Here is a 25498-nt window from a genome sequence, read left to right as displayed (position 1 = left end):
GAAAGCAATTATGACTTGATTTCACGATCAAATCGGCCTGGACGATCGCCAAATCTTCCTAGCCGATGTGCTGGACGATTAGACACCGGATAGCTATTTTTTAGGGCGATGTTCAGGATGAAATTCCACGATTTATTATAATCGTCTAGGATGATATATTATTGTCCTAGACGATATGAACAAACTTCTTCTGATCGTTTCAAATCATCCGACTGATTGGGCTTAAATTGTACTGATCGTACAGGACGATATTCCTATCGTCATGGACGATAAAGTCGGCAACTTGCATTAATGGGCTAATTTTTAGCTCTTATATTTAAGCTTTGTCAAGGCACTTTTGTAAGAGTCTTTGGCAGCCATTGTAGCTTCGTTCTTGTGGGGGAAACTTGAAGAGAAAGCTTGAAAGAGAGTGAGGAACGGGTGAAGTCTAAGAGAGGGAGAAGATCCTGTAAGGGGGGACTCAAGGGAGTGTGGAGGGGGATTCCATATGGTTTCTCCGACAGGCTTGCACCTTAATACCGTCGGATTCAAGGCTTGTCTTGAGGGAAGTTCACCAAAGAAGAAGATCTCCCGGCGATCAAAGGACCCGGCGACTCCGCCGCACCGGGGAAGGTGGAAGTGATTTTATAAGGGCTTCTCCGCCTAGCTGTGGGAGTTAAAGGAGAGACTTATTTTAGTGCAATACTTGGAGGGTGCCTCCCAGGAGTGGACGTAGGTCAAGGTTTGACCGAACCACTATAAATCCGATGTGTTCTTTCTTATTATTTGCTTCCGCATTTAATTTCCGCATCGTTGGTTTTGATAGTGGTGAATCTTGTATTTGGATTTAAGATTGTGTTTGTTTTAAATACGGATTCACCTCTCTATCTCATTATTAGCCTTGGGCTAGTTCATAAGGGCTTAACATTCCTAACGAACTTTCAAGTGGTATCAGAGCACTTTCTAGTGTCATTTGAGCAGTTTCAATCGTATCAGAGCGGGATTCATAAAATAAGTTTTTAAAAACTTTTGAATTTTCGATACATGGCTAATTTTTCTAATCATAATGTTGTGGAAGGATATTCAATCACCAGACCTCCTTTATTTGAAAATATGTCATTTGATTTTTGGAAAACTCGCAAGACTATTTTCTTGCAATTGATTGATTTTCGCATGTGGCTTATGATTTTAACAAGTTATTCATCACCATCACGTATTGCTAATGGAGTTAAAACTGATATTCCTTTTAATCAATGGAATAAGGAAGAACAACTGAATGCTCAACTGAATGCAAAATCTTTAAATTGCTTTTTTTTGTGCTTTAAATTATGGAGATTTCATGTTAATATCCACTTGTACTACTGGTAAGGAAGTTTAGGATAAACTACATACCATATACGAAGGCACGAATGAAATGAAGCAATCCAAGTTGAATTTGTTAATGCATAGTTTTAAATTATTTTCCATGAAACCTTATGAAACGATCTTAGACATGTATACCAGATTCATTCAAATTGTAAACTCATTGCATGCTTTAGGAAAAGAATTTTCAAATTTTAAAAAAGTTAACAAAATTCTTCGTTGTCTACTGAATAAGCTTAATGTCAAAGTAGTTGTTATTTGTGATCAAAAGATTTGAATGATTATTCTATTGATAGTTTGATTGACTCACTCATTGCCTACGAGCAAGATTTGGGTGAAAGACTTTTAGATGCAGGTGAAACGATTATTCTAAAAACTGAAGATACAGAAAGAGATATCTTAGTTGGTGATGAATGCAATAACTTGACAAGCAAATCACAAAGCTCACCAAAGTATAAGCAAAAGTAGAAAAAAGGTAAAAGTGATAAGGATGTCCAAATTTCTTCTGACATTATTTGCTTTTGATGTAGGAAGTCTGGACATATGAAAAATCAGTGCCCTAATTTAAGAATGTTTCTTACGAAAGAAAAGGGCAAGGCGAAGCAAAATTTAAACTGAGAAAATAATGAAAGGCGAAAAATATGATGGGCAGATATTGTTTCTGAAGCATCGGACCATGAGAAAGATAATGGTTAAAAGCCTTTCGTGTTTTTGTGTTGTGTTTTTGTTTTTATGTTTTTCATTTTTATTTTGTGTTTTTGCTGTTTATTCTTTGAAATTTTTGTTTTCGTGAAAGTTTTTTTTCTGATCAACACACACATTCACTTTTCTAAAAATGAAAAATCTACTTCTTGTTTTTTTTTGAAATCTTTGGTAAGTTGTGTTTGACTTTTCTAAAACAGTCAAAGGAAGGAAACTCATATTTTTTACTCTCAATCTCTATTTTCTAAAATAGGTTATTCTACTTTTGATTTAAAATCTTTTTTATCTTTTAAATTGATTTTTGAAACTACATTTTTTATCTCCTTACATTTTATTTATCGCATAGGAATCTTTTGCAACTTGTTGAATCTAACTTATAATTTTCTTAATCAAAAATTTGCTTTATCAATAGGATGGTTTTACTTTTATTTTTAAGATTTTAGAAATGTAGCATATAAAAAAAAATTGGCCAATGATGCCAAAAATAAAGATGCGCAATAATGCCAAATTGAAAAATATACACAAAAGTGTATCAAAAATCAAAAGATGAACAAAGAGTGCCATTCAAATTGACAAGAGGCATAAAATGAGCCCACAAAATTTAATGCTTATCATTCTTGTACTTCTTAAAAGCTTAAGAAAACCCTTGATACTTTCGATACTTGAGTTTGAAAATCTTGATTCGTGATTCAACAATTCTTGCATTAATCTTCTATAAGATATATTTTATGAAAGGAGTTTTGAAAAATTTTTGTTTCTTTCTATAATTTGTCTTATGATTTAGATATTTAATTAAAAACTTTTTGAGGCTTTTTAAAGAACTTGAGTTTGGATTATCAAATTCTGAATTTCTAATCTTTTCTGGGCTATGTGTTGTCAATCCAATTCTACTACGTTTTCGATTAAAATCAAGAGGTAACTTTCTCATTTTAAGAATATTTGTTTTTTCACTAGATCAGGGAACGTTTTTATCTTTTTTTTTTCATTTTGTTTTTTTTTGTTTGTGCCTCCTCTCTTTTTGATAATGTTAAAGGGGGAGAACATACTGTTAAATTTGTATATTTTTTTCTTTTCAAAAATTTTAAAACAATAAAAATATTTTTATCTCCCCTATTTTTTTAAAAGTGTTATTCAAGTGAGGGGGAGATTAGGAGAAAATGTTCCTTTTTGCAAATTCAAATTGAATTATTTGTCATCATCAAAAAGGGGGAGATTGTTACGGATCTGTTTTCATGGTTTATGATTTTGATGATAGCAAACACTCTTATTTCTCTACAACAGCCTTATTTACTAACATTTTAGGTCCACACGATCAGACTGCAATTTGGAACCAGCTCAAGATTGGGTAGACTAGATCTGAGTCAGTTTGTACACTTTAGTCTATTGTATTTAGTGTGGCTCTTGATATTTTATAACTTGGAAGATTTTCTGTTGCTACCTAAAGATTTTTATTTTTGGTAACATTGTCCGGGACGATATTTATATTCCGGGATGATCGTCCAAAAGCAGAAACCCTAATTAGGGCATCCTCATTAAAGCAGCCTTCATTATGCAAAACACATCGTCCTGGACAATTTTGTATCGACCAGGACAATAGGCTCAATTTAGAAATAATCGGCCGCCAGATCTAATTAGAAATAACCTATTTTTGGACATCGTCCAGGTGGATCGTCCAGGACTATAAAATATCGTCCAGGATGGTTTAGGTCAATTTGTCCAAAATTTCTCTAGAATTTAAGGAAAATAATTATGACTTGATTTCACGATCAAATCGGCCTGGACGATCGCCAAATCATCCTGATCGATGTGCTGGATGATTGGACACCGGATAGCTATTTTTTAGGGCGATGTTCAGGATGATATTCCACGATTTGTTCTGATCGTCCAGGATGATATATTATCATCCTAGACGATATGAACAAACTTTTTCTGATCGTTTCAAATCGTCCGGCTGATTGGGATTAAATTGTACTGATCGTACAAGACGATATTCCTATCGTCCTGGACGATAAAGTCGGCAACTTACATTAATGAGCTCATTTTTAGCTCTTCTATTTAAGCTTTGTCAAGGCACTTTTGTAAGAGTCTTTGGCAGCCATTGTAGCTTCATTCTTGTGGGGGAAACTTGAAGAGAAAGCTTGAAAGGGAGTGAGGAACGGGTGAAGTCTGAGAGAGAGAGAAGATCCTGTGAGGGGGGACTCAAGGGAGTGTGGAGGGGGATTCCACACGGTTCCTCCGGCAGGCTTGCACCTTAATACCGTTAGATTCAAGGCTTGTCTCAAGGAAAGTTCACCAAAGAAGAAGATCTCTTTGGTGTCAAAGGACCCGGCGACTCCGCCGTACCGGGGAAGGTGGAAGTGATTTTGTAAGGGCTTTCCGCCTAGCTGTGGGGGCTAAAGGAGAGACACTTGTTTTAGTGCAATACTTGGAGGGTGCCTCCAAGGAGTGGACGTAGGTCAAGGTTTGACCGAACCACTATAAATTCGGTGTGTTCTTTCTTATTATTTGCTTTCGCATTTAATTTCTGCATCGTTGGTTTTGATAGTGGTGAATCTTATTTTTGGATTTAAGATTGTGTTTGTTTTAAATACTGATTCACCTCTCTATCTCATTATTAGCCTTGGGCCAGTTCATAAGGGCTTAACATCCCTAATGGACTTTCAACCCTTCTCTTCTTACTTACAAATCGGAATCAACGTGTCTTTACATCCTGATTTACATCGATGACATTCTCTTAACTGGCAACTCATCGACCGAGATCAACAAGCTACTATCCAGCCTCCGCAATTTGTTTCAAATGCAACATCTCGGCCCACTTGCACATTACCTAGGAATTCAAACAATAAAAACAACATGTGGTCTACTCCTACAACAGTAATAATATGCAAGTCGCATACTGGATAGAGCAGGCATGCAATAAGCCAAACTAGTGGCTACTCCCACTTCGTGCAAAAATACCGAGACAACCACATCAACCGAGCAATTCACTAATCCCCAATTATATCGTCATCTAATTGGATCACTTCAATATCTCACTATAACATGCCCCGACATCCAGTTTTCAGTCCATCAACTAAGCCAACACATGCACGAATCACGGAACATGAACTTTGATGCCCTCAAATTCTACTTCGGCACATTCAAGGTACAACTAATTATGGTATTTCCCCTTTATCACGACCCTCTTATCTTATAGGGCTTTGTCAACGCTGATTGGGCTAAAGACACCAAAGACCAAAAACCAGCCTCCAGATACTGCAACTTTCTAGGCAAATCACTGATCTCTTGGTAAGTCAAGAAGCAAAACATAGTGGCACGCTCTTCCACCAAAGCAAAATACTGAGCATTAGCCACCGAAGCATCTGAAATTCTTTGGCTTTGAAGAGTACTACAGGACTTTTACATTCCCTAAACTACTCCAACAACCATCTACTATGACAACACCTCAGTAATCGCTCTTGCTAACAATCCCGTCTATCACGCCAGGACAAAGCACATTGACGTCGATTTTTACTTCATTCGGGATAACATCCAGTCAAACCACTTATCCGTTCACCACATCGAAACTAATGATCAACTACCTGACATATTTACAAAATCTTTATGTATACATCAGTTCAAAACACTCCACAACAAACTAATGGTTGTCTTTCCATCATCAGTTTGATGGGGGATGTAAACAAGAAAGGAAAGCACTCTCCTGTCCACCTGGCATCCTCGTCATCATGTCGTTATTTGGTTTATTATATCTCATCTCTATATATACCCACTAATGTATTGAGTTAAAAGAATGAAAATAAAATTTTCTTTAGGTTTCTCTGTTTGCTTTGTCTCTCTGGTTGTGATTCTACATCAAAGAGGTACAACTTTGAAGAAATAATCAAATATTGAATGCTACACATATACACAATTTTTTTTTCAAACATAAAGATTTCAATAAGCATTGAAAGGTCCAGATTTAAATTATTATTTCTTATATTAACTTTGAAAATTGTACATTTTAGTTAATAGGTTTGCATTATTTTCAACTTTAGACTAGATTTGAATTTTTATGAACTTTTTTTATTTTCATTATTAAGAAATTTGATGATCTTGAATTTTTTGGGTTATTCTTTCAACTAGAGTTATAGGTGTTAAAGTAAGGATTGTTCTGCCTGTTCTTAATCACATTTAAGGATTCTATATTTGATGAACTTTTTTTATATAAATTAAAATCCATTGAGGGGCCTACGCATTAATACCAAAAAAGGGGTTACAAGATTCTTAAAAGGAACCTCCAGCTTGCTAATGCTCAAAAGAGCTACAAGATAAAATAAAATAAAACCTAAAAATCGATGGTTCATTATACTATGGATTACATAAAAAACCAAAGTACATTCTAGGGATGTAAGAAGATAGCACTCCTAAAAGGAAGAGCAAAATAATGGCATTCAGCATAAATTTCTTGCAAAAAGAATAAGTAAACCTCCAATAGCTCCAAAATCTTTAACTCATGAAATCCCTATAAAAATTGTAACGCAAAAAAATTTGGCCACCAGATCTGCACAAAGCAAACACTCCAACAGAAAAGGTTAATTTGGCACCAATAATGAAAGGGGTAGATATTTAAGTAATTGACATATAAAAACAAAATAGAATTGTCAAACCCATCCAGGAGAGCAAGCACAACATGCATGGTTTGATGGAAAGGCAAAATCAAAGCCACCAATAGTTAACGGCCAGAAGAGTATAAAACAAAGTTAAGCCCAGCTTCCATAGAGATTTTGATGAACTTGGATCATTGGGTGATCCATAGAGATTTTGTTCTACTATCATGGGTGCTCCATGAGTTGAACTAACTCAAAGGTTCTCTAATTTTTCAAAAATTGAAACTATTTGAGACGATAAGATAGACAACGCATCAAACTTATAGACATTGGCCACTTTCTTAAGATTGAATCCATCAATCAGACATTATAAATTATTAGTGGTCATGTGTTTGATTAATCCATAAGCTTCATCAAAGGGCCTGAACATTAATGAATCTCCATTCATAACATCTATAACCCTAAGTGATCCTAATAATCCATTGTAAAAGGTTTTGATTATCAATTAATCAGGTAGTGCATGATGTTAACATTTCATTAGTAATTCTTTAAAACCTTCTCATGCTTCATAAATCTACTATCTAACTAACTTAGTAAATGATATAACATCATTCTTAAGCTTCGTTGTTTTAGATAAAGGGAAGTATTTTGCTCGAAACTTATGGGAGCCTTCGGATAACAAATTTAATTATATTTTTGCTTTGTCTCTTAGAGAAATTAAGAGAAACCTAAGTCTAATAGCGTCATCAGCGATGCTATTTTACTTGAAAGTGATTTCCAAGAAACCTTTAATATGTAGGTTTGAATCCTTAGCAATGGTCCCCCCGAATTGTGAGTTCTACATCATCTATGTTATCATAGGTTTAAGTTCAATTTTTTTTCTTGAATATTGGGTCTACTAATACTTTGGTAAATATCATCTACCAGTGGGTTAACATAATCTCCTAAGAATCAAGGTTATTCATTATCGTGCACTAGGTTTATCGTATCTATTTTTTCTATTTTTTTACTTTTCATAAGATTTCTATTGGTTTTTTTTTTCAATTTTAGATCAAATAATAATTCTTCTAATTAGTTTCTACTACACATGAAATAATTAAAAGAACAGTAAAATAAAAAAATATTACACTACTAAACAAGCAGTATAGTGATAAGTATGAATTTGAACAACAAATTACACTAAAAATAATAGATAGCAAAAACTACTTCTATAACCAATTGAACTTGTAATGCAACAAAATAAACAACCTTATTAACACAAATAGGTTAAATTTGAATAGAAATAAGAATAACTTTCTAATTCTCCAAGTAATAAAAAATGAATAAAGAGATATCAAGTAATAAAAAAAGTTTAAAATTTTAATTACTAATTCCCATCACTATACTAGATTAGGGTTTCCAATGGAATTCTATGTAATTGCACATGTCTTGTCAAGCAATAAATGAAGACTTGAGTATCATTCCAACGAGGAATAGAATGACCCCAAAATACTCACTTTTCTATACCACTTCTACTAATTGTTAAATTTATCTTACTTCAACAATGAAATGGTTATGTTGAAAAGTAAGTTACTAAATATTATAAAGATGAAAATATATATTAAAATTATCCTAAATGTAAGATAGATAAGAACTCATACATACAAAGATTGATCTCCTATTTTGAGTATTGTGAATTAAAGCACATGTAACTCCTCGTCTCCATTGAGTTCATCAGAGTTTCTAGCAAACATTTCTTTCACTAAAGTGATATTATCTCATTAAGATATAAATTTTCTATCCAACATATGTATACATGAAAGAAAATTATTCTAATTCACCAAATTATTCCACTACTCTTCTATAAATTAAATGAAGATTAGAGGAGATAGAAATAGCATTATAAAATTGAAATGCATAGAAATCAAATCTATGTGAACACGTATTATTAACATATCATATGTCTATGAAAAGATTTATCATGCCATTACAATTATCGCAAATACAATAAACCTTATTTTAATAATAAAAAGAAATATACGATAAGAGTTTAAGGAATAGATAAAATGAGGGTTTATTGCAATAATAGATGCACCCTCTAATACTTCTCCCCTTTACTCTCACCCACACTCACTCCCTACAGGACACTTCCTAAAATTGATTATAAATAATAAAATGGACAGACACCTCTAATACTTTGTCCATACTATTTATATAAAAAAACTCATAACTGACTCTAACACCATGGCACTCATAGTGATAGCGTTGCGGTGTTGCTATAATGAACTACTATTGTGGCATTTGTGAGACTTAGCGAGAAAATGCTTTAACTTAATAAACGTGCCATTTTGTGAGAATAATTATATTAATTACTCTTTTACAGTGCTCTGGAAATTTAGTGTTGTGATACCTAGAATAGTGATGTGACATTATGGCGATCCGACGCTACGATGCTAGATGGTGTTGCAACATTGGTGAGTTGCACACTGTGATAGCTTTCTCTTTATCTTGAATCAAAATTTAGTGTTTAATGTTGTAGCAAAACCTTTTTTCATTTTTTTATTTTTTATTAACTTTTTTCCTGTTCAAACTCATAAAGTGAGGTAGCTTTAATGCAATAGAGGATAGCTAAAGCACAACAAAAATTTAACTAACAAGAAATGCAACTAAATCAACTTGTCCTGCAACATACAAAATCCAAGCACACAAGCCATAATGTCACGTCACGTTTGTATGCTAACATTTGATGCATACTTGTTCTAACACTACAGAAAAAATGCTAATTTTTGACGGCTTTTTTTGCGGAAAAAATCCGTTAGAAATTCTGGTAAATTTTCCAGTGGATTTTTGACAAACTATTTTAGGGATATTTTTGATGAAATTTTAAATTTTTTGGAAAATAATTAATATTGATATTTAAAAGTATTCATTTTCTTAAAATGAATTAAATAAATTTAAACAAAAATAGTAATAATTTTTAATAATTATTATTATGCTAATTTAACTAATTAAAATAAATTAATTAGGTAATATAATAAATATTATAAAATAGATTAAATAATCAAAACATATTTTGCTTTAAAAATAATTATTAAGAAATTAAATATAAAAAATGAAGCTAAATTAACATAATATGTATTGCAGCTCATTGGATAGAGGTGGTTTTAAGTGGGCATGATTTGAATCCCACATAGCATAGGCAGGGCCTAGTTTACAGGCTAGCAGTTCATGGGAGGGTCTAATTCACAAGGGCACGGAGTGCACGGGGGTTCATGGGACTGAGGTGATAGCTAGCTAGTTCACGGGACTGCGAGCTAGATAATATATATTTTTTATCTTTTCTAAGCAATTTCTGGCAAAAAAATATGTCAGAAATATTTTTGGTGGATTTTTTTATGGTGTTTGTTTTTAGATGCATGAATTATCGGCAAAAATATAAATTACCAATGGTTTTCATTCCTTTTCTGACAAAAATGGCAGCCGCAAATAATAATTTTCCTGTAGTGTAAGACCTATTATGTGATTTGTAACTCTGAAGGTTGAATCCCACCATCAGAATACTAGGTGACAATATAAATTTTCATGGGATGGGGACACCGTTTCTATAACCCTCATCGTCATTTGGTATAGTCACTCAACTAAACACTTTTCATTTTCTTTAAAAGAGAGGTTTGTCATCTCATGGCCCCTCTGAAGGGTCCTTTAATGAAGTTCTAAGGGTACCAAAAAAACATATCATATGCATTTTTAAAATTTTTTCAATCAAATTACAGTAGTCAATCTCTCCTTAAGATATATCCCATTCTTGAAAGTCCCTTCATTTACTACATATTAACTAATATAATGTAGCTCTTATTGAATACTCTCTATATTGAGGATATCAAAAAATTTTCAATATTTTGCCCTCCCCAATATGAAGAAAATTTGCATATAATTTAGAGGTGTCAATATTTGACACGACACGAAAACTCGACCCAAAAAATCTGAGTTGGTCCCGATCTAATTTCAAACGGAACGGGTTCGGGTTCTAGAAATCGACCCGTTTGAAAAATAGGCCAGTTCGGGTTGACCCGACGGGTTGTCGGGTCAACCCGCAAACCCATTTAAAATTAGCTGCCCGCACTGCCCCGCCTGCCCGCTCATCGCCCGCAGCTTCCTAGACCATGCCAGTATGACAAAGCCTGCCAGCGCACGCTGCCGCTCCTGCCAGCACCGGCGCCCCGTGCCCAAGGCTGCCCGCGCACGAGTTTGTGCACCCCCGCGCACCTGCCCACAGCGCACCCGTGCTCGCCCGCTCTCGCCCGCCTGTGTCCGCACATTTCGGGTCCTGTGTCGGGTCAGGTCAACCCGAAAACCAGACGGGTCAGGTCCGGGTCCGCATTTTCGACCCGTTTACATACTCGAGTCGGGTTATGGTTGACCCATTTGAACTCAGGTCAGTTTCAGGTTCGACCCAAACCCGACCCGCGACCCAAAATTGACACCCCTAAAGATAATTTAGTCTCCCCATCTTTGGGGAGGCCCTCAATGTCCTTCCTAAAAATTAATTGGACCAATTCAGAAGTACAACCACTTCTTAGGTATGAAATAAGCCCTTGAGAATTACTTGTTAATTTATATATTTTTGAAAAATACTCAACAATCAATGTCTCCCATGCTCTCTGAAAAAAACAAAAATTCAAGCATTCAATAATCATCATAGCTTCATGTGAGAATTGGGGCAAGGCAACACCATATGCCATGGAAAATGTTAATATAGAATATGTATAAGATATGATTCATGATCACTTTAAAATTAATTATTACTAAAGTTACTTTATTTTTTACAGAAAGCATGTACATTTTTCAAATTGTATTATATCACTATAATTTATAAGCATGAAGTGCTCACCGAATTATGGTATAACTCACATATATGTATTATTCAAAGAACTTAAATGAGTGAAAATGAGAGAATGTGTATCGTAGTGCAATACTTTGAGAGCTAGAAAGGTATTAACAGTATTTTACCTTTAAAACATATTTAAAGTTTTAATGGATCTTTTAGTGTATTGGAGATAGCTATAAAATTTTAAATAATTGTAAGTTCGTTTGCTCTAACCTCGTTAATCACCCTTTAAGAACTATGTTATATATATATATCTATATATATATATATATATATCTATATATATACAGTACAAGATGTAAATATATCATTAAAAATAAAACTAAATATTTTTTTATGATACCCTAGTTTCACTTTATGATGAGATTGCCACTTATCAAGATCAAATTTAATTTTTCATATTCATTACATCACATTAAATTATAGAATCATAGATTAACATCATCAACATAGATTATATAGGTATAAAATAAAATAAAGAGCAAAAGAAAGATGTAAGATATATTTATAATGGTTCATCCTATCAACTTACATCTATTCTTTAAGTCATCTGAGAATTTAGTTATCTCTCTCCTTTTGTCCCACATAAGAAGAAGAAGTGTTCCACCTTCACAAGGTACTGGAGAAACCCTTACACTTATTTTCTTTCTTAAAAATATGGCTACCATAGCCCACAAAATAGATTACATAGTATACAAAAAATGATCGACAAGAATAATCATTCTCTTACAATCAAAGCACAACAAGCTCTTAGAAAATGGCTTAGAATATCAAATTAAAGGATTAAAGATATGATATTGTGAAGGAAGCCAATAGTGCATTATTTCACACAAAATAATGCTCTCTTTTAATGGTAGAATTATCAAAGCAAGAGAAGTAGCAAGATGAAGAACTCTTTCTCCCTAAAAGCTCTAAGATTTCAGCAGTCACTCATATATCATATAGTTATAACAAAAGTATATTTATATTGTGGCTTGATTTGAAGCCCTAAATAGATATTTATTAAAAAAATTTGTCATATCATATAATTTGAGCCAAGGACTATATTATACAATTAGCACATTTGAGTAATTATCAGGAAAAATCATCTTTGCTTGATTGGACTATTTGATCTGTGAAAGTGCTTTGATGGCACTTGAAAGTTCAACAAGGATGTTAAGCCCTTATGAATTGGTCCCAAGGCTAACCAAGAGGGAGGGGGTGTTGAATTGGTATTTTAAAAAATCTTTTGATCAAAACACAATCTTAAAATAAACACCAAGATTCACCACAGAAATCAAAGTGCGGAAATTAAATGCGGAAGCAGTAATAAAGAACACAGAAATTTATAGTGGTTCGATCAACCCGACCTACATCCACTCCCTAGAGGTGCTCTCCGAGTATTGCACTAAACTTAACGTCTCTCATTTTTTCCCCACAACAAGACGGAGAAGCCTTTACAAACCACCTTTTCACCAACCTAAGTGAGGTAGAGAACCCAACTCCTTTTACTTCGTTCAGAAGTAGGCAGACAACCTAACTCCTTTTTCTTCCTCCTAAAGCAAGTAGAGAACCTTAATTAGATACTGAATTAAACCTCTCTAGAGCTCCTAAGGAACTAAGGATGATGACTGGAGAAGATGATGATGGATCCTTGCTTGGAGCAACCTTTGTGAAAACCCTCACAAACTCCCCCTCACAAGATCCTCTCTCTCTCTCCCTTGCTATCCCTCTCCTCTTGGCTCTCTCAAGTCAGAACAATAGTAAAAGATACTCTCTTGAAAGTAATAAGATGTCTTAAATAGAAGAGCTTCAAAATAGCTCTTAATTGAAACAAATTGACTTTATCATCCATGATGATATAAATATCACCTGTAAGATTAGTACAAATTAAGGTCAATCAGCCAGGATGATTTGGGATGATTAGAAGGTTTTTGTTCATATTATCTAGGTCGATCGTATATCGTCATGTAAGATCCATACAAATCGTTGAATATTATACAAATAATCACACTGAATGGATGTCTGGACAATGAAAAAATAGCTTGATCATCCAGGCCAATCTCACGATCATTCCAAAATATTAATTCAAATCCATAAAAATCATCAAGAGTATCGCCCTAAATAGCAACTAGCTGATGTTTGGTCGTCTAGGGAAAACTAAAGTTTGTGAACTAATTGTCCTGGATGATCCTTCGATCATCTAATATGATATGATCAAGCAATCAAACATTAATTACTTTTCTTAATTACCAGATAAATTTAGAAATAATTTTTAAATAAATCTGGCAGTTGATTCTTTTTTATTTGAGCCTATCGTCCCGGCCGATACAAATATCATCCAGTACGATGAGCTTAATGATGACTGCCTTAATGAGGATGCCCTAATTAAGATTTTTGTTTTTAACTGATCATCCAGACTGATTTATGGATCATCCCGAATGATATGACCAAAAATAGAGAACTCTAAAAATAGTCAAAAAAAATTTCCCCAAGTGTGTACGTGCAAGGTTACTTAGCATCAGGAACCATATCGTTTACAATATACTCAAAAAAGGAAAAAGTTTACAAATTGACTCAGACCTAGTCTACCCAATCTTGAGCTGGTTCAAATTGCAGTTTAATCTTGTGGACCTGAAATGTTAGAAGGCAAGGCAGTCGTAGAGAAATAGAAGTATTTTCTATCATCAAAATTATATTCCTTGGAAAATAGATTCATAACAATCTCTCCCTTTTGGATGATCACGAACACAAAAAATAATTGAAGCAGTTCAAAGAAGTTTTAATGGAAACATATGAAAAAATAAACATAGTTCAAATAGTTCAATTAACCAACATAAAAATATAGCAAACTAGAACAGACTAGAACAAGACAAACTAGTACAGCTACTCCCCCTTTTGACCTCACAAAAAGGAGGGAAAAAGAAAAACAACACAAATTACAAAATAGAAGTAAAATAACATTAAATGAAAAAATAACATCACACAAAAATAAGCAAACTAAAAGAAAGACGGCCCCTGATCATCCGAAGAAGGTGGTGGTGGTGGTAGATGTGGCTGAAAGTAACTGGAAAGAGTTGCAAACTACTCCCCAAGCCAAGCTATATCTTGGTCATGCTGGTGCTGTTGGTGAGCCACATAGAAGTCAAAATAAGCAACGTCCTTAGTATGTTGCTGCTCCTATGCAGCAATGTAGGTCTCGAATCGTATCTCCCACTGGTCGAATCGCTCCACCAGCTGAGAGTGCTGGTGGAGCGAAGAAAGTGCAGGAACAGCTGTAGGAGCTACCTCATCTTCAGATCCTTCGGCTTCCTCGTGCCATGGGTGGAGATGAGTACTATAAAACATGTGGAAGGAGTTATTTGAGTAGAAGACAGGCTAAAAATTTGGTGGGGCAGGATATTTAAGGTTGTATTTTGATTCTAAGACATAGGCAATGATATGTCATAGGGCAAGATTGGGCTTCCTCCTATATCCTAGATCTCAAATACTAGTCAGATGCTCAATGTAGCAAAAATTCAAATCAGTGGCATTGAATTCATGATGAGCTAAAATATAAAAAATAGTGATCGAAAGAAGAGTGATATGAACGTGATCACCAGCTTTTAGAAGAATTGAGGTGTGTAGGACATGATAGATTATCCTAGCATCTTTGAGTAAGCTGCTAGACTCTCTAACATGAAAGTGAGCACTCGTATTTCTTAGAAAGTCGTTGGCTGGAGCCCATTTGTAGTCAGGATCATAACACAGGGTGTGGAGTTGTCCCCTATGGTGGAAAATAGTCCTGATATGTGATTTCGACGGGACATCTACTCATATATGATTGAAGAGCAGTGAAAGAGGAATTTATGAGAAGGCTAGTGAAAATTTTAAAAAGTAATTCTAAATTGAAAGGGACAGTGAGAGTAAGAAGGAAGTTCATGGAAGTGTGCACAAAAAAATCTAGGACATGATAGGAAAGAATGTGTGGGTTGACAGTCCGGGATACAGTAATCCCGACTATTTTGTACCTCTGTTAGGCAGCTTGTTTGCTTGCCTCGGTGAAGCGAGGGTCTAGATTTTCCCTTAAGGAACTCCTAGAAGGATAGCGAGACCATTTTTCTCTTACCATAATCAAGAAAAATAGAAGGGAAGTATGAGTAAAAGAGAGTTGAAGAGGAATTGTGTGAGAAAAATTGATTGAATGGCTCAGTTTATAATGAAATGATCCGATCGTCCAAGACGATCGCAGAATCATCCAGACCGATCGAGTGTAATAATTATGTCCAAGACGATTGGTTAAAAAGGTCGCAAAGTCATCCAGAACGATCAGATATCGTCCAGGATAATAAGACACTATTGATCATCCCGATGAGTCAAGCTAGATGATCGTTGAAAAAGAATATTATCCTGGCTGATTAGGTGGATCTTCTAGGATGATGCATAATAATGATCGTTCTGGCTGAATTTAAAAACATTTAAAACATTGCCACGTGTATCATTTAGGACGAATATGTGGATTGTACAGACCGCTTTTCCATAAATTGAGCAAAGATTTAAGAATACCGTCCAGGATAAATAGGATTGTCCGGGCTGATTATAGTAAACAAAGAAGGATACGATCAGATCATCCAGGATGATGATGAACAAAAAAATATCAGTTGTTAGATGAAAAGGGTAAGAGCTGATTGAATATATCGTCTAGGATGATATAAAAATTGTCCAGGATGATGGGACAAAAAAAATGAAATTTAAGAGGTAGAAGTAGATGATCAGAGAAGGCCCAAAAAACACAAAAATACTAGTAAAAGATAAAGTTAAAATACAAAAAAGATAGAAAATAAGAGACAAAAATGAAACTAAAACAAAAAATAATTTTTGTTAATTTTTTTATTATTATTTTTTTATTTTCTTTTAAAGACACAAAGATGATAAATTCTCCAAGTGATTGAATTTAAGGACTTGTAATATCAATGAGCTAACATCATCAAAATCCAGAAATGGTAGAATATCCGATCCTGCTAACCCTAGCTCGGACTTCTCTTAGGAAAAAATCATCTTTTGAGAATAAGAGATCTAACTCAGAAAAATCAAATGGATAAGAAAAAGAGATTCATTCAAGACTTAATTTTAGAAAAATATCTTATAGAATAATATATCAAAGTAATTTGTCACAATCGCAAAATTCGAAATCAAGCCTTTGAAAATCTCAAGTGATACATGAATTCTTTTAAGATTTAAAAGTTTGAAAAGAGAAGAGAAATTGTTTTTGGTGGGCTCATTTTATGCCTCTTGTCAATTGAATGACATACTTTGTTCATCTTTTGATATTTGGTACACTTTGTATATTTTTTTTCAATTTGGCATCAATGTGCATATTTTATTTTGGCATCATTGGTCATTTTTTTATTATTTTTACAAGCTAGATCCCTTTTCAAAACTCTTATATATTCTCAGTTGTGAGTATATCTTCTAGATATTAGAGAAGAAAAACTCACCCTCTAATATAAAGAAGAACAAACTATAAAATAGAATCAAAATCATATGATAAATGCAATGACAGGATAACGAGAAATATTGAACTAATATAAAGTCTTTGAACATTATAAATAAAAGATAGATTACTGTAATAAGGTAGAATTGTTCTAAATTGTAAAGTCCATTTGTTAATTTGAGATAAATTTTTGTTTAAAAAAGAAAATTACACCATTAAAAGAGGTTTAAGAAAGAGAAACAATCAACAGTGTTTCTCCCTTTAACTTATTTAGGGAAGTTTAGACATTAATTACAAATTTTAAAAAACAAACACAAGGAAAACTATCATTTCAACAAAAAAAGGGAAAACGAAAAATATCATAAATGTAACAACTATAAAATAACAACAAATATAAAAAAATTAAATCAAAAAAGTAATAATAATCAACAGAGTATTAAACATGCAATTCAGAATTTATTAAGTAGTAAGTTTATACAATTATGAGCTACAAGCCTCCGTTGTTCAAGTATCATATGCTCTCATGAGGTCATTGGTAAGAGCACACCTACAAAAATCATCAAATGTTAGATTTAGGAACCCAAACAAGTTTGGGTTTCTTCTTATGAAAAAAAGAATTTAATGTATGTGTGTTATATTGTGAATCATGTAGTTTGGGTCTCCATACCCAATGTGTACTATAATGAACAGTACAAGTATGTGAAAAGTGCCCTAGCATGCCATATGAAAAATATCTAACTCCAGGAAAAGGATTTACTAATTTGTTTGGGTTATAATGGCTCTTTCTAAGTTTTTTCTTTAGATCAAGTGTTGATGTATTTCAATTTCTCTGAAATGTATTCAATATAGCTTTAAACCTCAAGTTAGCACTTTCTAAAATAGCATTATCATTATTCAAATAGTGCTATTTATTCTCAGATTCTTTAATAAAATTTTTAAAATCATATTCAAGTGAGGTTTAAGATGCTTTCAAAGAATCATGCTCAACAATTAAATCAAAATGCTTTTGATTTAAATCATCAAATTCATCAAGTAAAGATATGTGATTGCTATCAAGTATAGTGTGATCTTTACTTAAACTTTCATGCTCTTTTTATAAATTCAAAAACTTCAATTTCAAACCAACATGCGATTTCTTAAGTTTCTTATATTATGCATGAATTTTCTCACAAATTTTAAGTAATTGATCATAGGTTGGTTCACATACCTCTTCTTGATCAGATTGACCAAGATGATCACCCATTAAGCACAAATTTATTATCTCTTCTTCAGCTTCAGTCTCAGATGAGTTAGATGCAAAATTCGCTTAGAAAGATTTTTGGTGTTCCTTCTTGTCCTTCCTGTATTTGGGTTTCTCCTCACCTTTTTTCTTGCTTGGGTGCTCCTTAAGTGTAGGACAATCAGCTTTAATATGTCCAGGCTTCCTGCATTCAAAATAAATAATATCAAAAGAACATTTTAAATTTTTGTCATCCTTACCTCTTTTTTACTTCTAATGATACTTGTTGTTCTTCCTTAAAAAGCTTTTAAATTGCTTAGTGATGAAGGCAACATCATCATTTTTAGACCCGGAAGAATTAGTGTCTGTGTTGTTGGCCTTCAGCGCCACAATTTTCTCCTTGTTTTGCTCACCTACATTAAGATTTCTTTGATTCACCCTTTGTCATAAGCAATGAGTGATCCAAGTAATTTATCAATAGAAAAAATATTTAAATCTTTAGATTCAAAAATTGTAGTGATCTTAGCATCAAAAGAAGGAAGCAAGCATCTCAAAATTTTATTGAACCTTTCATAATTAGTTAACTCTCTTCCTAAAGCATGTAATGAGGTGATAATTTGAGTAAATCTAGTATACATGTCAGAAATTGATTCAGAATATTTCATATGAAAAAGTTCATAGTAATACAACAAAATATTCAACCTAGATTGTTTAACTTCATTAGTTCCATCATAAGTTACACACAATCTATCCCAAATTTTTTTATAAGTTGCACAAGTTGAAACACACATATAAATTTTGAAAGTTCGTTAGGGATGTTAGGCCCTTATGAACTAGCCCAAGGCTAACCAAGAGGGGGGGGGGTCCAGGACTAACATAACCAAGAGGGGGGGGGGGCTGAATTGGTATTTTAAAAAAAATCTTTTAAACCAAAGCACAACAAAGATCAAGCCAAAATCACCACGGAAAATAAGTATGGAAAAATTAAATGCGGAAGCAGGAAAAAGAATACAAGGGTTTATAGTGGTTCGGTCAACTAGACCTACGTCCACTCCCAGGAGGCGCCCTCCAAGTATTGCACTACCAAAGTGACTCTCCTTTTGCTCCCACAGCAAGGCAGAGAAACCCTTAAAAAACCTCCTTTTTTTCACCCTCGGCAAGACAGAGAACGCAACTCCTTTTGCTTCCTCCTTAAGCAGGCAGAGAACCTTGATCGATCATTGAAGCTTACCTCTCACAACCCTTCCAAGGAAAAGAGACTCTAGTGGAAGAAGAAGTGGAACAATGCTTGGAGCAACCCTTGGGAATCTCCCTCACAAGCTCCCCCTCATAAGATCCTCTCTCTCTCTCTCTCCTCTAGGCTTTCTTAGGTCTAGACAGCAGCAAAAGATTGTTCAAAATGATGAACAATAGTTTTTAAATAGAAGAGATTCAAAGTAGCTCATTAATTACAAGTTACCTACATTATCATCCAGGATGATAAGTATATCGTCCTGTACGATCAATCTAATTTAAGCCTAATTAGCCGGGATGATCTAGGACGAATAGACGAAAGTTATTCATATCATGCAGGGCATCACCCGGAATCTGAGCTGGCCAACCTTAATCGACCAGACCATCGTCCAGAATTTGAGTTATCCAATATTGATCATCCAGGAGCAACTAAGGTTTTTTGAATTGATCATCCCGACCGATCTTACGATCATCCAGGGCGATGTGATCGTTTCAATCATCCTTAATTGCTTTTCTTAATTACCAGATTAATTTAGGCATAATTGTATCAAATCGTCTAGGACATTACAAGATCATCCTGGCCGATTGCCAAAAATAAAGAATACCAAAATAGATCACGGTGGCTGATTCTTTCTATTTTAAGCCTATCGTCCTGGCCAATACATGTATTATCTAGGCCAATCGGCTAATGATGGTTGCCTTAACTATGATGGCTGATTAGGGTTTCTATTTTGAACCCGATCATCCAGGATGATAATAATATCATCCGGGACGATGTGAATAAAAACAGAAATTCTAATTCAGACAGAAAAATCACTTAAGTGTGTATGTGTAGGGTTACTTAGCATCAAAACACTTCAAAGATTATAATTGACTCAAGAAAGGGAAGAAGAAAATTACATACTAACTCAGACCTAGTCTACCTAATCTTGAGCTGGTTCTGATTATCGTTCGATCTTGTGGTCCTGAAATGTTAGTAGCTAAGGCAATCGTAGAGAAACAAGAGTGTTTGTTAACATCAAAATCATAATTCATGAAAACAGATTTGCAACAATCTCCCCCTTTTTTATGATGGAAAACACTTTGACGATCAATACTAGAATATGGAAAGCTTTCAAATTTCAGAAAAGTATAAGTACAACCATACTACTCCCCCTTTTGACATCTCAAAAAGGAGGAAGAAACTAAAAACGAATTAAAGAAACTACAACTAAAAGAAAAACACAATACAGAAAAAATAAACTATAGAAAATATATGCTAAAACTAGAAAAATGAGGGACCATGATCATTAGACGAAGGTGGTGGTGGTGGCTGCTGAAAGTAACAAGAGAGCGAAGCAAATTGTGCCCCAAACCAGGCCATGTCCTGGTCGTGCTGCTGCTGCTGGCGGGCAACATCCTCATCGTGCTGCTGCTGCTGGTGAGTTACGAAGGTGTCAAACCAGGCCTCTAACTGATCAAATATCTCCACCAACGGATCCAGCTATGAGTGCTGGAGGAGAGGAACGGGTTTAGGAACGGAAGCAAGAGCCTCCTTCTCGGCCCCCTGAGCTTCCCCATCTCCTGGGTGGAGACGAGTACTGTGAAGGACATTGAAGGAAATAGTTGAGTAGCAAGGAGGCAGATGGTTGGGTGGAGCAAGATATTGAAGATTGTATTTGGTTTCAAGAACATATGAAATGATGTGTCCTAAAGCAAGATTGGGTTTCCTCTTATGACCTGGATCACGAATTATTATCTAATGATCAATGTATCAAAAGATCAGGTCAGTAGCATTAAACTCTCCATGGGCCATGATGCAAAAGGTAATAAGTGAAAGAAGTGGAGTGATGTGGATTTGGTCCCTGGCTTTTGGAATAATAGAAGTGCGAAGGACATGTTGGATTAACCTAGCATCTTATAGTAAAGAGCTAGTCTCTCCAACGTGAAAGGGGGCATTGGTGTGGTGAAGAAAGTGGTTTACAAAGGGCCAATTATAGTCAGGATTAGAGACAATGATATGAAACTTATCCCTAGTGGTGGATAGCTGCAACAGTTCAGTACAGTCCTGGTATGTGATCTCTATAGGGCGTCGATTCACATAGGAGGTGAGGGCGGTGTAGGATGAGTTTATGCGAAGGTTTGTAAAAAAATTGAAAAGGAGTTCAAAAGAGAAGGGGACATAGAGAGTAAGAGAAAAGCACAGTGAAGTGTGAGTGAAGAGGTCTAATACCGGATATGAGAGGTGGACATGATTGATTATTCTGGAGAGAGTGATCCCTCATTCTTTGAGTGATCCCTGAATCAAGGGTTCAGTGTGGCCCTTGAAAAGCTTCCAGAGGTTTGTCGAATGCGCTTTCTGCCATCCATAAGTAAGGAATGGCAAGCAAACAGAGAGTAGAAAGCAAAGGAAAAGAAAGTGTGAAGAAAAACGACTGAAATCTGACTGAATTTAAAGAATCGGCCATATCGTTCAGGATGATCGCAGAATTGTCTGGGACGATTAGGTTCATTAATTGCGTAGAGGCCGATTGGTCAAAAAGGTGGTCCAATCATCCAGGCCGATCAGATATCGGCCGGGATGATTAGACACACACGATCATCCTGAGGAGTTAGGCTGGACGACCGTTGAAAATGCAGATCGTCCAGGCCGATTAGGTGTATCGTCCAGGATGATGCTCAATAATGAATCGTACAGGCCAAGTTTAAAACATTTTAAATCACGCGCCATGTGTATCGTCCAGGATGAACAGTGGATCGGCCAGGACGATTGTCCAAAATTGGATCGTCTCGGGCAATTTTGAAGATTTTAAACGTATTAACATGTGGATCGTCCAGGACGATCAGGTGTATCGGTCAGGACGATTTTCATAAAAGCATTGGCGAGGACAAAATTTTATCAGCCAAGATGATCAAGATGATTGAAGTAGATGATGATCATATCGTCCAGGACGATATGGGATCGTCCGGTACGATGAAGTTCAGCAAGGTCAGAAAAGTCCAGCAAATGGATTTTTATGAGAGTTGATCATATAGTCCAGGATGATATGTATATCAGCGAGGACGATGTGACAAAATTAGAAGTTTAAATAAAAAATGAAGATGATCTGAGAAGTCCCAAAAACAATAAATCAATCTAAAAACAACAACAAAAACATAAACCAAACAAAAGAGAAAGAAAGGAAAAAAAAATTGTTTTTAATATATATATATATATATATATATATATATATATTTGAATTTTTAGTAAAGCATGCATATGATAAATTGTCCAAATAACTAAATTTTAAAGATTTGAAAGATCAATGAGTTAACAAAGTCAAAATCTGAAAATAGTAGAATATCTGATCGTGTTAACCCTAGCTCGAACTTCTTTTAGAGCAAAAATTGTCTTTTGAAAATAAAAGACATAACTCAGAATAACCTCATTGTAAAGAAAGAAGATCCGTTCATAACTTGCTTCAAATAAAAATAACTTATAGAATAATATACCAAAGCAATTTGTCTCAATCATAGTATTTGAAATCAAGCCTTTGAAAATATCAAGTAACCTATGAATTCTTCTAAAATTTTAAAAGTTTGAAAGAGGGGTAAGCTTGTCTTATGTGGGCTCATTTTTATGCTTAATTGTCCAATTTGAATAGCCCGCTCCTTGTGCATTTTATTTTTTTTGAGGGTTTTATACAGCTCTTCTTGTGTATATAAATTTTTCAATTTGGCGTCATTAGCGCATCTATTTATTTTGCATCAATTGGCGCTTTTTATTTTTTTTGTTCTTATAGACTAGATCCTGTATGTTCCAGTAATTAGTTGTTAAGCCTATAGTAAATGTCCCAAGGCTACCAAGAGGGGGGTGAATTGGTAGTTTTTAAAATCTGATGTATGACTGGATAACCTATGGTTCTTCTAATTATCCTTAAACCTCAATATAAAAGTTGAACCGAAAAATTTTCTTTAAAATGTTAGTAGAAAATGTTTTCAACCACAGAGTTATTAAAAATGAAATTTATATAGTGCGGAAAACGTAAATAGCTAAAAGTAAATGTTACACCAGATTATAGTGGTTCGGTCTATAAACCAGACCTACATCCTACTCCTCAGGAGGGCACCCTCTGAGTATTGGCACTAATACCACAAAAGGTGACTCTCCTTTAGCACCCACAGAAAGGCGGAGAAGCCTGTTTACAAAAACACTGCTTTTTCACCACTACCCGACGTGCGGCGCAGAGAACCGTCGTCCTTTCGACAACTCCTAGTTGTGGGCAAGAGAACCCTACGGCTGTTCACACTCTCCAAGTGTAGGCAGAGAACCTTCTTCCTTAACACACTCTCCTAGTGGGGAGAGAACCTCGTCTGTTCACACTTCTCCAAGTGCGGCGCGGAGAGTACCCTCGTCTGTTCACACTCTCCAAGTGTCGGTGCAGAGAACCGGAATCCCTGTCTGTCGAAATGAACTCTGGCAAATGAACTCATAGAGTGAAGACAAAAAAAGAGTGAAGAAATCCATATTCACACAGTAAGAGACTCTTACTTTAGCATATCCAAGTGAAGCCTTCTCTGCCTTCCAAAGTAGCCTGGTGGTCTTTTGGATGCAAACTCTCTCACCTCTCCTCGTCGAGCCTATTCTCTCAAGAGAGGCACGTAAGAGTCCATGACAAAAAGAGAGATGTGGGTGCGCAGTTCTAACGATTGGACTTAATTTATATAAAAGACACAGTGAAACCGCCGCAAAAACTGCAAATTTTCAATTTCTGTACGCAGTGATCGTCCTATACGATTCCTGATCGTCCTGGACGATTTTACTTAAACGATCTGAAACGACCCCATAGTTATGGTATCAGGGAGCATGTACGAACTGACTTCCGTAGCAGCTCTGAATCGTCCTGTTACGACTTGGTTCGTCCAGTAACGAACGGTTATTACAAGGTCGGTTCTAGAAACTGCTGAAAACTGTTCTAAGTCGGTTTATCGTTTGAACAAAAATGTGATTCTTCTGGACGAAAATTTCCAAGGACCGATCGTCGGACAGATTATTTATTTTCTCGATGAAATTTTTCCAGAGAACCAATCGCCACGGAACGATTATATTTGTTTTCGTCTGGACGAAAATTTCCAGAGAGCTACGTCGTCCTGTACGATATTTATTCCTTCCGTTGGACTCGAAAATCTTTTCCAGGAGGACTGGTCGCCTCGTACGATGGTAAATTCGTCTGGACGAAAATTTACAGGAGAACCCATCGCCTGGGACGATAATAAATTTCGGTCTGGTCGAATAGGACTTAGAAATTTTTCAAAGCAGTTCCTATTCGTCTCCAAGTGCTCTATAGGAGATAACTGACGGATCGTCCAGTACGATAAAATATCGTCCTGTACGATCAGTATAGAATTTCAAGATCTCCTTATTTGTGGTGTTGTGAGATTTTATTCACACAATTACAATCACTCCCTTTCAAACTTAATTCAAAGAAAAGACAAACTCAATTAAACAAAATATCTCATGTTGAATTTGAATTGAAGTTTTCGTAGTCTGCGGTCTGATTTTCCTGAAATGTTAGTACACACAAGAGCAAGTGCAAATCTTTCTGATATGTTAGGAGATAACTATACATTTGAACAATCAATATTTGGAATCATCAAAACTACATAAGTTGCATAAATATAACTCAATTCAAATACAACTATTCAAATAATCTCTCCCTTTTTGATGAATGGTCAAACAATTATTTATTAGTATGGTTCAAGTTTAAAAACACATCTTTTATCTCCTAACTCCCCCTGAATTTATGAGTACATTAAAATAAAGGAGGCTATTAAAGACACATATTTAACGAACAATATTTTTGTTTTTTTTTTTTTTAAATTTTAACACAAAACTTGCAAACAGAACAACTAAAAAAGGAGAAAACACAAACATACACAAACTAATAATTTCTCCCCTTTTTGACAGCAACAAAAAAGTTAAGAAGAAAAAGACAAGAAATGTAAATAATTACGAGAATTCATTGTTAAAATTTAATCTAAATAGGTGATTGACATAGGGTATGTAATTTAAAACTAAAGATATTAGGTCAATCATAGAAATCATAAAATTTATGAAATGAATATAACATTTAGTAAGA

At 34.8% G+C, this 25498-nt stretch overlaps 1 protein-coding gene across 1 annotated transcript in view; it reads left to right on the top strand.

Moving 5' to 3' along the window:
* The first annotated feature begins 5146 nt into the window (after positions 1-5146).
* LOC110092092 (ABC transporter A family member 2-like) overlaps positions 5147-25498 on the top strand; it is a 30881-nt gene continuing 10529 nt past the window's right edge. Inside the window, exons 1-3 of the mRNA XM_020816469.2 lie at positions 5147-5188; positions 5240-5331; positions 22218-22368. Of these exons, the coding sequence (XP_020672128.2) occupies positions 5147-5188; positions 5240-5331; positions 22218-22368 (285 nt within the window). The remainder of the gene's footprint in view (positions 5189-5239; positions 5332-22217; positions 22369-25498) is intronic.

This window comes from Dendrobium catenatum, unplaced genomic scaffold (genome assembly GCF_001605985.2).
Source record: "Dendrobium catenatum unplaced genomic scaffold, ASM160598v2 fragScaff_scaffold_1416, whole genome shotgun sequence".
Classification (NCBI taxonomy): Eukaryota; Viridiplantae; Streptophyta; class Magnoliopsida; order Asparagales; family Orchidaceae; genus Dendrobium; species Dendrobium catenatum.
The sequence above is the reverse complement of the archived record's forward strand: the minus strand, read 5'-3'. Positions and strand labels throughout refer to the sequence as shown.